The following is a 15,247-nucleotide window of genomic DNA, read 5'->3' on the forward strand; positions in this document are numbered from 1 at the left end:
ACATATTTGTGTCAAAATAACACACTATACCAAGAGAGAACCTTTGTACAACACCCTTAGAGCTCTTGTTTGAAACTAATGTATTTTCACGACTACTTTTGTAGTAGTTAGTCTTTGAAGGGGGCTTTATGTATGAATAATACTGTCTTGTTTTGCTTCTTTGAAGACAGCCTGAAAACCTGTATATAAATGGCCTTTATGTCAGATGTTCAACATTTAGTCTAGTTTTGCAGTTTTTCTTTTCAGTTTGATTAAGCTCCTTCCACAAGGCTTGAACCTGCCAGCGTTTTATTTCCTGAATGGATTCATATCAATGGCAAGTGAAAACACAACCAGAGGACTTATGAATATTTGGACTTTGATCAACAGAGATATGTGATTGTTTAAACATGTTTTCTAATGTAAACCAGCATTTGGATCATTTAAACAGACTTCTGGTGCTTGGTTGGGGTTTTTTTCTTTTTTTTCTTTTCTTTTTTTTCTTCTTTTTTTTTCTCCCCTCCCAAGCATTACATTCATAGAAAAACGGGAAGCAAAGACTCACAATGCCAGAGGAAAGGAATTAATTGTGCACTGTATGCGTCCCTTTTTTTGCAGGAGAGCACCTCCAGGAAAATGCCGAGTTGAGCCATTGCCAGTGACAGTAAAAAGCAAGCGCATCCCATTTGTGCCAAAGGAGAGTAAGTGTCATTGCGGCTGTTTATTATTGGTGCATGTTAGCTGGCAGTAAATGCAAACTCCAGGCTTGCACCATCACTGTATGAGTGGAGACCACCCAGAACTTCCCTCTTCAGAGTATCCTCAAAATTAATTCTTATCAGCTGTTTTGGAAATGAAGAGTTGATTCAAATCAGGCATGAGGTATTTCCCCACTCCTGGCTGTATGAAATCTTCTCTGTAGTTTCTGTCCCTGTACATTTTCCCTGCTCCACGATACATTGTACCTGTTTCCGTGGTTTCCCAAGTTTCCAACTTGGTTTCCCTGTAACCATTTTTGTACTGAGTTCCTATGCTCAATGGTGCTTTTCACTGATAAGAGATTTTTTTTTTGTAGTGCCTTCAGGTAGGAAAGAGCACTTCAGCAGCTGAAGAATATGATCGCTAGAGGGTTGCTCGTTGAGAAAGATGAGGGCATAGCCATTGTTAGATTCAAGTGAGACAATGTGAGATGAGAAAACATTCACAAAGAATCAGCTTGGTTGGCCATTCAGGTGAACTTTTGGCTTTCTCAAACCCTCCTGGGACTTTTGATTGCTTCATAGTGGACAAAGTATTGCACTGCTAAAGCTGGAGTAGTCAACGATGTAGCTGAATATGCAAGCCAAGTAGTGTTTAAGTGAAAAAAAAGAAACAGATTAGTAGGATATCAAAATTAGATGTCCAGTGTGCATTTTGTTTACACATCTAAGTACTGAGGCAGTACTCTAATTTGTCATTAAGTTAATATTGCTGTAAAATTTCTAATGTCAAAATGCTTTTATTTAACTTTTAATTGCATGAATCATTTTACACTGCATTTGAGTAATTGACAGTTCCAACAGCTTTGACTTCAGGGATGAACGAGGGCACTGAGCAACATTAAGACTGAGTCTTTAAGGTGAAACAAGATCTAAGGCTCATTATAGACTGTTGACTGCCTAAGAATTCAGCACCCCTTCAGAAACATTCTGCTTTGCAAGATGTGCACACAGTGTCCAAACATTAGTATCTTGGTTTGTGTTCAACCAGTTGTATTCTTTGTTTCTGTTTATGCATTCTTGTCTATGCAAGTCCAAAGTTCAGATTTTTAAACTATACATATAAGTAAATGTTGGGGGGTTCTTCACAGGGTAGTTTTCATCTTAAATTACATCTTAGAAAAGGTGGAATTCTGCTCAGTGCCTCAAGAACTAAACTCATTTTTAGCTGAAAACTAAGCATGAAAATTCTAATTCAGAAGCATGCAGACAAGGATGTGTAGCTGTAAATATTTTGCTGTTTTGGTTAGTGTTTAGCATGCATGTAACAGAACTGCTAAGGTATGTGGCCAGCTTTAGCTGGATGAGTGCATTTGCTGGAAGTGCATTTAATAAATAGCTTGACAATGACTGAGGTGAAAAGCACTCCCAGGTGACTACTAGCTTTCATGCAGGCCTGCATATCATCATATGAATTCTAGGATTTTTATGTGCTTTGCCAAATTGGGTTCCAGCAGCAGTTCTTCACAGGTAAGGCTTCATATCTATTTCTTGCCTTTAGAACCTCAGCTTCCAAAGAAAGAAAATACTGTCATGCCATAAATACAGTTCTTCTCCAAGGAGCATTATTTGGAAAAACTGTATCACCATGACGTTTTGTCTTGTGGGGACAATAGATAGTAAGAAAAAATGAGACTCATATTTTTTTGGTCTCTGTAGTACAAAGCAAGTGATGAATGAGAATGAATACTCTAGGATATATTTCAATAAGTTGTGATGTCTTTGCAAATGTCTGTGAGACTGTCCCAGCTCAGTTGATTGTAGTTCTGAGCAATTCTGAATTGCTTCCTTCCGTCAAGCCAAAACGTATTTTTAAACTAAAAATAGAGCACATGTGAATAAAGTAAGTCCAGTAACGCCTGGAAACTGTGACAGCAAAGAATTTTCAGCTCTTTAGGGTTCAAGGCTCTTTTTCTTTTTTTGTAGGAAAGGAAAAAAAAACCAAACCACCAACCCAAAATTCTGTTTTATGTGTTGTCTTGGCAACTGTGTTCCTTTTGCACATTCCAGTTGCCAGAGAGAATTGATTTTGAATGTTCCTGATTTGCAGTTCTCTGAATAAAGCATCTGTCCCAGTGGGGAAGCTGACGCGGTGTGTGTGGTAATGATCCAGTCCTTGGTAATGAAGAGAAGAGCAGAAATAGTACCTGTCTTTAAAATGCTTTTATCAGGTGAGAAGGATATGGTAGGGAACTTCTGACTGAAACTCCAGTGCCCACCCTTTAATGGCCAGGTTGTGGTTTTGCCAGTAGATTGCTTGGAGTTTCCTTCTTGGGAGAGACTTGCTTGTTGGCATTAAGCCCTGCAGTCCTCTCTTCTAACTAAAAGCATCCGACTTCTTTCACTGAGGAAATACTGGCTCACTGGGAGCATTGTCACTTCTCAACAGGATCAAGTAAGCAAATTCCAAGAAAGAACTTAAATAAGTAAAAAATCAGCACTGGACTTTCATAGTTGTCTTTATGTACTGTCCATAGAGTGACAGACTCATGGTTTCCTGGTGTTTTCCCCCAACAGAGTTTATTATGAAAACACCAACGCCACGTCCCCAGCTGAAGGTCATGACTGAGGCCCCACAGAGAGGCAGGTCAGACCCTGGAACCCCTCCAACACCATCTGTGGATTGGGTGGGTCAAGCCCCACCACTACCAGGGAACCGAAGCCAGATGTCCACCACACTCGCACCAAGCAGCAAGACCCCCAAGCCCAGGAAGGGAGGACAGAGGAGGGGGCAGCACAGAAAGAAGAAACGCCCCAGTACAGCCCCACCACTGCGAAATGGTGCTGTGCGGCTGATGGAGTGGCAGGGCCGTGGCCAGAGCTGGGGTCGAGTGGAGGTTTACATCAATGGTGAGTGGGGCACAGTGTGCGATGATGGCTGGAACTCAGCCTCTGCTGCTGTGGTGTGTCACCAGCTGGGCTTCCCCTATGTGGTGCGAGCCAGCAAGAAGGCAGAATTTGGGGAAGGGACCTCCCTTCCCATTCTCCTGGATGATGTCCAGTGCTCCGGGTGGGAGAAGACACTGCTGGAGTGCACTCATGCTGATGTTGGCACACACAACTGCTCCCACGAGGAGGATGCTGGTGTGGTGTGCAGCCGAGAGGAGGTGGCAGACTGATGACAGAAGAGCTGGGGAAGGCAGCTGAAAGAACCCAGAGCATGTCCCTTTCTTGCCTGACCCTCTAAATCAGCCTCAGTACTGAGGAGGGTGTGCTCTGCCTTGAGGATGCTGCATCTGTTCAAAGTATAATTTTGTGCTTTTCTTCATACTCATCTGCATGAATCTGCCTCAGAGGGAAAGAAAAAGTAAAATGAAGCAGTGACTTGAGTATCATAGAATGGTGTGGGTTGGAATAAAAACCCAAACATCAGATTAGAAAAGAGATGCATCCTGTTGCCCTTTCCCCTTTCAAAGTACAGCATTCCTCAGCTGTGCTTCACAGTGTTTTGCCAAAAAAAATAAACAACCACATGACCATGTTTTGCTCTTATGGAAGTGTTTGCATTGCACAGTTCTGGCAGCTCTGAGTTGTGGTTTCCAAGTATGTGCAAATCAAATCTGTGCCTTTCTTTGCGGACTACAAAAGTAGATTATTTTTTTTTCAATGTTCCCTGCACTAGTTTAACCATGAATGATTCTTCTATAATGCTTTTTATAGGCACAAGCTTATTGGCTATCAAAGATAACTATGTCTAAGCAAAATAAGGTGAATTAGAAAAAGTCATAGCATAAAATCATAGAATCAATAAGGTTGGAAAATACCTCAAAGATCATCATGTCCAACCTGTCACCCAAGACCTCATGACTACTAGACCATGGCACCAAGTGCCAATCCCCTCTTGAACACCTCCGGGGACGGTGACTCCACCACCTCCCTGGGCAGCGCATTCCAATGCCTAACAACTCTCTCTGTGAAGAACTTTCTCCTCACCTCGAGTCTAAACTTCCCCTGGCACAGCTTGAGGTCTCTTCCAACCTTGGTGATTCTGTGATTTACTGGGCATGTTTATTTTATTTCTCCAATTAATACTTGTCAGTGTTCTCTTAAGCCTAAAACATTGATGTATGTGATAAACAAATTTGTTTTAATTCTTCTTCCTGAACTTTCTGATATTCCTGTTAAATATTGTTTTATATTAAAGAATACCTTCACTATACAAAAGCAGATGATCAGAAAAATAGCACTGCCTCCCTAGTCCTTATTAAGTGTAAAAGGGAGAACAGATGTATAAAATGTCTTCTGCAAAACACTACTCTTATTTCTTTGGAAAAATCTGCAAATGTCATCAGGAACCAGACTGTCATTAGGCTTTTCCCACTGCAGTGGAAGTGCAAATGCATTTGTTTAAGGTGCAGAAATTCACTTCAGGCACATCAAAATGTTCAGGGAACAAGAGTGTGCTTTGTAAATTCTTCTGTTAAGAGTTGACACCTGTTGAGCTGATGGGACTAGAGGGCTGAAAAAGAACAAAAAGTGGAGATACAAACTTCTTTCAAATTCCTCTTTCACTTCTTTTAGATTCTTAGCCAAATTTCAGCTAGCTATAGCTGTAAGATTTTATGAAGAACCTTGGTCACAGTTATGCTTAGAAACTTCTGGTAAAAAACAGACCTGCACAACAAAAGCTACTCCAAAGGAATTGAGATGATTCAAGGATGTCTGCCATAGACCAACTAGACAGGAATGTCACCATTATTTTCCAGGTACTGAAGTATTTTTTCTAATCTAACTGTTAGTTACCCTACACCTGCTTTAACACATGTGAACCTCCTGAGAATAATCAGAGGCCATCTACATCCTTCCTGTCACTGGTGGTGAGTGCCTCCAACCGCTGGCTGGCAGTCACGTGGTGGCACGCAGTCTCTAGTGACAGCTAAAGGCATATGGAAGCCTGCCCAAGATGAGCAGCTGCCACTAAGAGTGAGATGTGCTGTGGCTGAGCTGATGGCAAACACAAAGCTGTACACTCCTGGTGTTTGCTGCTGGTGCTGTCTGGATGCCAGTGACTTCACAGGAGAAGTACCAGCAAAGGAAAAGAAAGACTTGCAAATAAGGGGGTTTCCCCCTTACCCTTTCTCCCAGCCTACTCTGAGTGGGGAAGGCATTCAAGTGGGTGCATGCCAGCTCAGTATGTGTGGATGTGTGTGCACAGTTGTGCCTGACAGCTCAGTACATTGTTATGGTGCTGGGAAGATATTTTTGACCATCGTGGTCCCTTCTAAGCCTAAAACATATCTCTCCTACATCCTGGTATTTGTCAGTCTAATTCCCTGGTATTTAAATAATGAACCAAAACACTGGAGTATATGTGTATTTATATACCTGACATATCACCTGATGTTTAATAAGTTTCTTACTGATGTTTTGTTTCATGTTTTTTTTCCTTCATTTTAAAATGTACTTATGTACCAGGATGTCACACAAATTAAGCTTTAGCTAAACTAATGAACCATGCTGCTACATTTGTTGAAATGTTGAAATTTGTTGAAATTTGTTGAAATACCAGTATACCACCTGAATACTGATTCAGGATAAAGGTCTTAAAATACCCCAGAATAATGATGGTTACCACAGGGCAGCTTCTCTTTTGCATGTGTTATGTGGCAGTCCCAGACTTTGACTGTAGCAAAATGGTTTATTGCCTTCTCTCCTGTTTTACCTCTCTGACTGAAACTGGAACATCTGCATTTTTCCTTACACATTTTAATTTTTCTTATGTCAGCACAGTTGTATGACATGGAGGACCCAGCATACCTCCAAGGGAACTGTGTAGACACAGCCTTGCTACCTCTTTTTCTTTACCTCCAAGGCAGAGTAGCTCTGTGCAGAGCTCAGGGAGGGATGGAGGGAAGGGTGTTCACTTACATTGCTTCTGGTACCCAGCATCCATTGGAAGCACTGCCATGCTGTGTTGTGGTCTGTGGTGTAGATGTTACCTTCAGGCCAAAATACTTGAATTTACCATGTTCTTTCCAAAGCATCCAACAGACAAATCCAGCCAAAAGTATCTGGGAAAAAAGACTTTAGAGATGGGTGCCAAAAAAACTTTAGAGCTGGAGAGATAATAAAATAGGTAGGGTGTTGCAGTGGGGATGTTCATTCAAATGCTGGCAAAACTCCTGGGTGCTGAGCCCTGATAGAGTATGCTGCGAGGACTTCCCCCACACCAGGAGAGCTTTGGCTCTGCGCAGCTTCTCTGTGTCAGTTTGCAAGACATGAATAGCACGAGGTACACATCTCACATTACTGAGCACAACAGCCTGTAATTAACACTAAAGCTGTGACTGAAGTTCAGAAATCTCAGCAGTGGCACTGTGGGTGACACTGGGTGCAATGATGAGCCATGAGGTCCAACTTCACGTGCTGCTGTGGTGTTTTTCCTGCCATTATCTGCACTACCAGCCTCTCCTCCACCTCCCCACCAGTCATACCTCAGCATGGCCAAAGGAGAATAACAGCTTGTATACCACTGTTCCACAGCCCAAACCCAGCAAAACACTTGCAGGAATGCACCAAGCAGAGCCTGCCTCTTCCTTAACCTGTTAGTGTCAATATGGAGGGGAGGTTCTTGGAGCAAATCCATCCCACTGTGCTCATGTTCAGCCCTGCACTGTTTGGTTATGCTCAATATAGAAATACAGAAATGCATAGGAGAAAACCAGTCACAACATATCAATATCCAAGCATGCTATTCCTCATGGAGAGGTGCCAAGAGATGTCTTTAAAAGGTCAGCTTGGCACATGACATGCACTGGCCCCCTTAGCTTTCAGACATAAAGATATTTTTTTCTATATGAAGAGATGTAAGCATTGTTTGGTAACTAATAACTGCATTCTGAATCTGAGTTTTAAGAATCCGTAGTTTTTCCTCTGTTAAGTGAAAAATACCTCAAACACATGTGATGTGTATCAATACCTTGCTGCCGTGTACATGACTTTCCCAAGGTTTTCATGTCTAGACTTTACCCTGGGGCACAGGCACAGCTGTAGAGCTGCCTTGAGCAATGTTTCAATGTAGTCAGAACAGCAGCTACAATGGAAATGGCAATCATTCCTTAACAACAAGGTGGAAAATAGGATGCTATTTTTAAAGGGAAAAGTCTCTAGTGATCAGCCAGTTATAAGCACTGACATCAAGTAGGTTGTTCCTCAAGGGCATTAGCTGTTGAAAATGACTAAGCCCTTGGACTGCTTTCATTAATTTTAACCATCTTGCCAATTTCTGCCCACTCCACACTGGAAAATTTTATTGACTGAGAAGGATCAGGACTACCTAAGATTTTGTTTCGAAAAGGTATCCAACATAGTTTAATCTAGCAAAAGGTCTGGGGTTAGGTCAGCTCATTTATTATGAGCATTTAGGGGTTTGAGGTTTTGTTTTTTGAGAAAGAAAGCTTTCCTGTCCACATCTGCCAGGTATGAATAGGAGACAGCAGTGCAGCAATGCATCTGAAGATTGAGTAACGTGGCTCTGATGGCCTTAAAACGTGCCGTCTGCCCATGAAAGATTCTATTTCTACTCACCCCTGCAGAATAAAACAGCAGACGGCTTTATCCTGATCAAGTACCTCAAAGTCAGATAAGACCAGATCTCATTTGGTTGTTGGTACCCCCAAATGAAGGAATAATTTTGCCTGGTAAATGAAGGGGCACTGGGAGACATTTTTTTTTGCACTGGATGGCCATGTACTGTGCTGTTAAATCTTCAGAACGGCAGTCCTGTTGGCTGGAGACGTCCAACAGCTCAAACACAACCCTTGCGTACCAGCGGCTGCTCCTGGGTCAGTGGTGAAGATGCTTGGTCTTCTCCAGCAGATTTTGTGACTTGACACTCTGTGCTCAGAAAGATGATTCTCCCAGCATGGGACAGAAGGTCAGGTTTCTAACTTGATGCCACTTTTGCATTTCCTGTTCCTTCATAATGAGTTTAAAATAATGGGTCATTTTCTCTTTCCAAAATCATAACTGCCTTCACTAGCTTTGGCTTGGCTGGATTTAATTATTATTTACACTGATGCAAATAGCAGAACTGGCATACTGCTTTACATCTGATATCCATATAGATATGGATACATATTCTGAGGAAAGCTACATACTTTTGAACACAACATTGAACATTTTTCTATTAATTTTATCAATAACTGGATGTAAAATGGGGACATGTATTGAATTGTGCTGCTAACACAATTTAAGTCCGTATTCTGTAGCAATAGTTACAATATTTCTATTTGTTTTATAGAAGAAAAATTGTCAACTGTTTGCATTAAACTATGCATTTTATTTCTTACTTGGAGCTGGTGTGTGAATAAATGCAACCATAAGCACTTAGCAGCAAGTAACTCCCCATACTTTGCAAATGACAAGTAACAGAGATGCAATCAATTACTGAAGGAGGTTCCAGAAAATGTCTCTGCTATATTGGGTAAAGAATGTATGGTCTTACTTTAAGTAAGTTCATCTGCCTCACTACTTTTCACATGGGCTGTCAGGGGCATCAGATACTATTACTTGGATATGAGTGTTTGGAGGTGTACTTCTATGAATATTTTGAAATATGATTGCATTGCTCTGCCAGTGTTGCACTGAGGCAGATAGTGGTCTGCTGGCATCATCGTCTTGGTATCCTGGGTTCAAAGACAGGCAAGTATGAATTTGTCTGAACTCTCAGGCTATGGTAGATTCAATGATAAGCTGAGCTGCAGTCATGCAGCACGAAAACTTGAGAGGATAAATCTTTCTATCCTGAATTTTCCAAACCTTGGAGCAGAGGAGTTTTTTGTACTATTCAAAGCAAGTCACTATTTGCCACAATATAGAAACTATGTGAAAAGATCAAACAGAGGAAGATGAAGGCACACTGCACACAAACACAATGAATCTGTCAGGGACAGAGGTTTGTGTGAGATTGCCCATATGTGCCAGAACTCCCTGAGTCAGGCAGAAGGATCAAAATCCTTCAACAACATTCACTCCTTAGCTTCCACCTGGTCAGTGTTTCTGCTTTGGAAAGGAGGATGTGCCCAGTAAAACCAGTCCTGAAGTTTGCATTTCTGCTAGAGATGGAAGAAGTGCACCACTCATGCAAGCCCCCCACTAGTTCCATATGGACCTTTAGGCAGGAGGTGAGGTTATAGACTCTAATTTCTCCAGAGGAGGCACTAATTTAATCACCATCTACACTTAACTAGCAGCACACAGCAGATGGAAACATAAAACAATAACATTAAAAGCTCTTTATTTAGAAAAGCAGTCTGCCTAGACAGACAGCCCTCTGGCTGTGTGTTGCAGAAAGCATTTCCCAGCACAAGACATGTCTGTGCTGTGCCTTCTCTTTGCTGTCTTCACTTACAGCCTATTGCAATGCTGGACATCTCAAGAGTAAGCAGTAAATGTTTTCAAACCCAAATAGCTATGAAAAAACAAGCAAAAGAGAGCAGGAGTTTGGACTAACCCTATGTCCCATCAAATTTTCAAATCACCTTGTAACTTCACACTGTTTATTGGTTTCTTGTTCTCTGCTCTTTGATTCCAAAGTCTGTCCTCCTGTTTGTGTTTATGGGAATGTGCAAGCTGGCAAAATGCCCTTGAAATGGCAGTTCATTCTCCAGCAGAAAGGTGACAGATGAGGAAGTTCAGTGTTCCCAAGCCTGCACTCCTTCCTTCTGAGCACAAGCCGTCCTCCCAGGCAGATAATAATCAGAACAATGTGGTCCCTTGGTATCATGTCCTTCACTGAAGGGTACAGAAACATGTCAGAATACAAACAAAAGTTGTTATTAAAGCTTGTTAGAATATAAACAAAAGGCTTTATTAAATCTTCTCTTTAAAGTCTGAAATATAAGGTAAGTTCTGCAATCTACCCAGGCTAAATACTTTGGGAAGGGGCATTGTTAGCTGGTAATTGCATCTGCATGAGAAAATTCATGCTGAGAGTTTGTGTGTTCTAGACAGGGATCAGAACTATATTACACGGCCTGTCTATCTCATCAAAATGTATGAAATGCCAAATATTTTATCTCTCTGTGAGCTTCTCACAAACAAGATACAAGCAGGAGTTTTCCACAGGAATAACTCGAGAGTGATTTCAAGTGGAAGAACACTTTACAGATTGTTAGGTATGACCTATTCTTGAGGTACGCTGAAAAATTAAATTAAGAAAATCAGTGTTTCATCAGGAAGTTCTTGGAGTGGCTTTAAAGATGTGGTTTCATTAGCTAACTTTAGGTTTTGAGCACGTTCTCTGGTGGATGCTATTCTCGTGATATATTCCCTTTGGTGGGTATATGTATCATGAGATGATGATATATATTGTCTGACCAACTGGGAAGGAAGGTTAGCTTTTTTAAATTTTTTCTTCATTCCCCCCCCCCCCCAAATTAAGAGGTTATAAAACTCCAGTCTTAACAGGCAGTAATAAATGAATACAAATAATCTAGTTTCATTTAAGATAAACAGAAACAGTAGCTAGATAATACTGTTTGTTTTTGAGAATGTAATGACAACATAATTTCCATATTGAAAAAAATCCCCACAAATAACAACAAAACCAAACCAACAAACCAAGGAGTGTGTGAATGCATATGTTCTCGAATCAGAAGGGAAAAACATTCCAGGGCTGTTGAAATTATTTAAAACTAAAGAAGGAATTATCAGTTCTAGAAATATCCATGTTAAGATTAAAGGTAACAGTGTTCCAAACAATATTTTAAAATAGACCACCAGCTTTTTTTCCATACTGAAATGGTTTCTAACTTATGCCATTTGACAGTTATCACAACTTGATTGATTGATTGATTGATTGATTGATGGACAATTGATTGATGGGGCAGGAGCTCAAGTGGTGTTCTGCTCAATTCCTTCAGTGTCAGGGGTGTACACTGAGAGGAATGGGAGAACCCACACCATCAACAATTGGCTCAGGGGATGGTGCCAGCGGCAGAACTTTGGGTTCTGTGACCACGGGGCAACTTTCACTGCACCTGACCTGCTGGGTCCTGATGGGGTGCATCTATCTAGAAGGGGTAAAAGAGTCCTGGCACTGGAGTTGGCAGGGCTCATTAGGAGGGCTTTAAACTAGGTCTGAAGGGGGTGGGTGAGGCAATCGGTCCCTCTGCAGAGGTAAGAGTAGGGCGCAAGGTAGGGTCAGTTGAGAAGTCAGGAACCCAGCTGCGATGCATGTACACCAATGCACGCAGCCTGGGCAACAAGCAAGAGGAGTTGGAGGTCCTAATCCATCAGGGCGACTATGATGTAGTCGCCATCTCAGAAACTTGGTGGGACAGCACCCACGATTGGAGTGCTACAATGGGGGGTTACAGGCTCTTTAGGAGGGACAGGCGAGGGAGAAGAGGAGGAGGGGTGGCTCTGTATATTAGAGAGTCAATCTCTGCCACACAACTTGTGGTGGAAGATGAGGTAGTTGAGAGCCTGTGGGTCAAAATCAGAGGACAACCTAACAAGTCTGACATCCTGATTGGAATCTGTTACAGACCACCCAACCAGGATGAGGCGGCTGATGAGTTGTTCTACAAGCAACTGGAGGCTGTCTCAAGATCATCTGATCTTGTCCTTGTTGGTGACTTCAACCTCCCAGATATCTGCTGGGAACTTAATTCAGCAGGGAGGAGGCAGTCCAGAAGATTCCTGGAGCGAATGGAGGACTGCTTCCTGACACAGCTGTTAAGCGAGCCTACCAGGGGACAGGCTCTGCTTGACCTGCTGTTCTGCAATAGGGAAGGGCTGGTGGGAGATGTGATCGTGGGAGGCTGCCTAGGGTGCAGTGACCACGAGATAGTGAAGTTTTCAATATGCAGGGAGATTGGGAGGAGCACCAACAGAACCTCCACCTTGGACTTCCGAAGGGCGAACTTCAGCCTATTTAAAAAACTTGTCTGCAAAGTCCCCTGGGTACCAGCCCTCATGAACCAAGGGGTTCAGGAGGGTTGGACCTACTTCAAACAGGAGCTCTTGAAGGCACAGGAATTGGCGGTTCCCATGTGCCGGAAGGCAAGCCGGCGGGGAAGGCGACCAGCCTGGATGAGCAAGCAGCTCCTGGAGGATTTAAGGGGGAAGAGGAGGCTGTATCACCTTTGGAAGGAGGGGAAGGCTTCTCGAGGTATGTTCAAGGAAGCTGTTAGATTATGTAGGAATAAAATTAGGGAGGCTAAGGCCCAGCTGGAACTGAAGCTGGCCACCTCAGTCAAAGATAATAAAAAGCATTTTTATAAATATATTAACAATAAGAAGGGCAGGAAGAACCTGAACTCCCTAGTGGACCTGGAGGGGAACACAGTTACTGAGGATGAGGATAAAGCTGAGGTCCTGAACACCTTCTTTACCTCAATGTTTAACAGCAAGGCAGGAGTTCAGGACGAGTGGTCTCCGGAGCTGGGCGTTGGGGTCGGGGAGCAGAGTAATACCCTGGAAATCCATGAGGAGTTAGTTCGGGACCTGCTGAGCCACTTGGATATCCACAAGTCCATGGGACCAGATGGGATCCATCCTAGGGTGCTGAGAGAGCTGGCGGATGTGCTAGCTAGGCCACTCTCCATCATTTTCCTCCAGTCCTGGCTCACTGGTGAGGTCCCAGATGACTGGAAACTGGCCAACGTGGTCCCCATCCACAAGAAGGGTCGGATGGAGGAACCTGGAAACTACAGGCCAGTCAGCCTGACCTCAGTGCCAGGGAAAGTGATGGAGCAGATTATCCTGGCAGCAATAACTGCGCACCTGAAGGATGGCCAAGGGCTCAGGTCCAGCCAACATGGATTCAGGAAGGGCAGATCCTGCCTCTCCAACCTGATCTCTTTCTATGATCAGGTGACCCGCCTGGTGGATGTGGGGAGGCCTGTGGATGTGGTCTACCTAGACTTCAGCAAGGCCTTTGACACCGTCCCCCACAGCAAACTGCTGACTAAGCTGTCAGCCTGTGGATTGGACCACTACACTCTGTGCTGGGTTAGGAACTGGCTGGAGGGCCGGGCCCAGAGAGTGGTCGTGAACGGTGCCGCATCCAGCTGGAGGCCAGTCACCAGTGGTGTCCCCCAGGGATCAGTGCTGGGCCCTGTCCTCTTCAACATATTCGTTGATGATCTGGATGAAGGGGTAGAGTCAGTCATCAGCAAGTTTGCAGATGACACAAAGTTAGGGGCAGATGTTAGTCAATTAGAGGGTAGAAAGGCTCTGCAGAGGGACCTCGACCGACTGGAAAGATGGGCAGAGTCCAATGGGATGGCTTTCAACAAGTCCAAGTGCCGAGTGCTGCACTTTGGCTATGGCAATCCCATGCAGAGCTATAGGCTGGGGTCGGAGTGGCTGGAGAGCTCCCAGACAGAGAGGGACCTGGGTGTGCTGATCGACAGCCACCTGAATATGAGCCAGCAGTGTGCTCAGGTGGCCAGGAGGGCCAATAGCATTCTGGCCTGCATTAGGAATAGTGTGGCCAGCAGGAGCAGGGAGGTCATAGTGCCCCTGTACTCTGCTCTGGTTAGGCCGCACCTTGAGTACTGTGTCCAGTTCTGGGCTCCTCAGTTTAAGAAGGACATTGAGACACTTGAGCGTGTCCAGAGAAGGGCAACAAGGCTGGTGAGAGGCCTTGAACACAAGCCCTATGAGGAGAGGCTGAGGGAGCTGGGATTGTTTAGCCTGGAGAAGAGGAGGCTCAGGGGTGACCTTATTGCCCTCTACAACTACCTGAAGGGTGGTTGTAGCCAGGAGGGAGTTGGCCTCTTCTCCCAGGCAACCAGCACCAGAACAAGGGGACACAGTCTCAAGCTGCGCCAGGGGAGGTTCAGACTCGAGGTGAGGAGGAAGTTCTTCACCGAGCGAGTCATTCGGCATTGGAATGGGTTACCCAGGGAGGTGGTTGAGTCATCGACCCTGGAGGCGTTCAAGGGGAGATTGGACGTGGCACTTGGTGCCATGGTCTAGTCATGGGGTCTGCGGTGTCAGGTTGGACTCGATGATCCTCGAGGTCCTTTCCAACCTGGGTGATACTGTGATACTGTGATACTGTGATACTGTGAAACTTAGTGTTTCTCTGAGGTTGTGATGTGGCATTACCACAAAAACCTTCTGCTCTGTAATGTGAAGCCAGAAAAGTGATGCTGGCTACCAAGTGTGCCCAGTGAAGCAGCCTTGCTCACCTGTGGACTAGGAGTCCATAAATGAAGTGATCAGGTGTATTTGTTCTCATAGGGTACATCAGGTGTCCTTCCTCTGCTCTGCTGAGCATGATGTCTACCCAAAAGGAAAAGCCCAGGAGTTCTAACAGGCTTCCATAGATTTCACAGCCTAATGACAAGTCACTGATCCTTCTGCTTCCACAGAGACTCACTGGGCTGACAGCATCCAACTTCTGCTGTGTCCACGCCAAGAAACACAAACATGGGCAAGTTTTGGCCATGCCTGCCAGGAGAAGTGCCAGTTTCTGGGGACTTCAAAAGAAAATCCCTGTCACCCTCTAAGGTCTGCAATACCAAATATTTCTTTTGCCTAGCCCACATTAT

General features: G+C 43.9%; 1 protein-coding gene across 4 annotated transcripts in view; it reads left to right on the top strand.

The window, feature by feature from the left end:
- The window catches only part of HHIPL1 (HHIP like 1), a 31,510-nt gene extending 16,347 nt beyond the window's left edge, over positions 1-15,163 (top strand). The window contains exons 8-10 of one of the 4 annotated variants that reach the window (XR_010989944.1): positions 598-680; positions 3,255-5,443; positions 15,068-15,163. Coding sequence is in view for 2 of the 4 variants with exons in the window: in XM_068160095.1 (XP_068016196.1) it covers positions 598-680; positions 3,255-3,856 (685 nt within the window). In the remaining 2 variants the exon portion in view is untranslated. Of the gene's footprint in view, positions 1-597; positions 681-2,787; positions 2,873-3,254; positions 9,028-15,067 lie in introns of those variants that run through there. The other 3 variants (XR_010989945.1, XM_068160096.1, XM_068160095.1) reach the window with 3 other exon arrangements.
- The last annotated feature ends 84 nt before the right edge of the window (positions 15,164-15,247 follow it).

The sequence above is a fragment of the Melanerpes formicivorus genome, unplaced genomic scaffold (assembly GCF_026170545.1).
Source record: "Melanerpes formicivorus ecotype bairdi unplaced genomic scaffold, bMelFor1.0.p_v2 SCAF_48, whole genome shotgun sequence".
In the NCBI taxonomy this organism is placed as follows: Eukaryota; Metazoa; Chordata; class Aves; order Piciformes; family Picidae; genus Melanerpes; species Melanerpes formicivorus.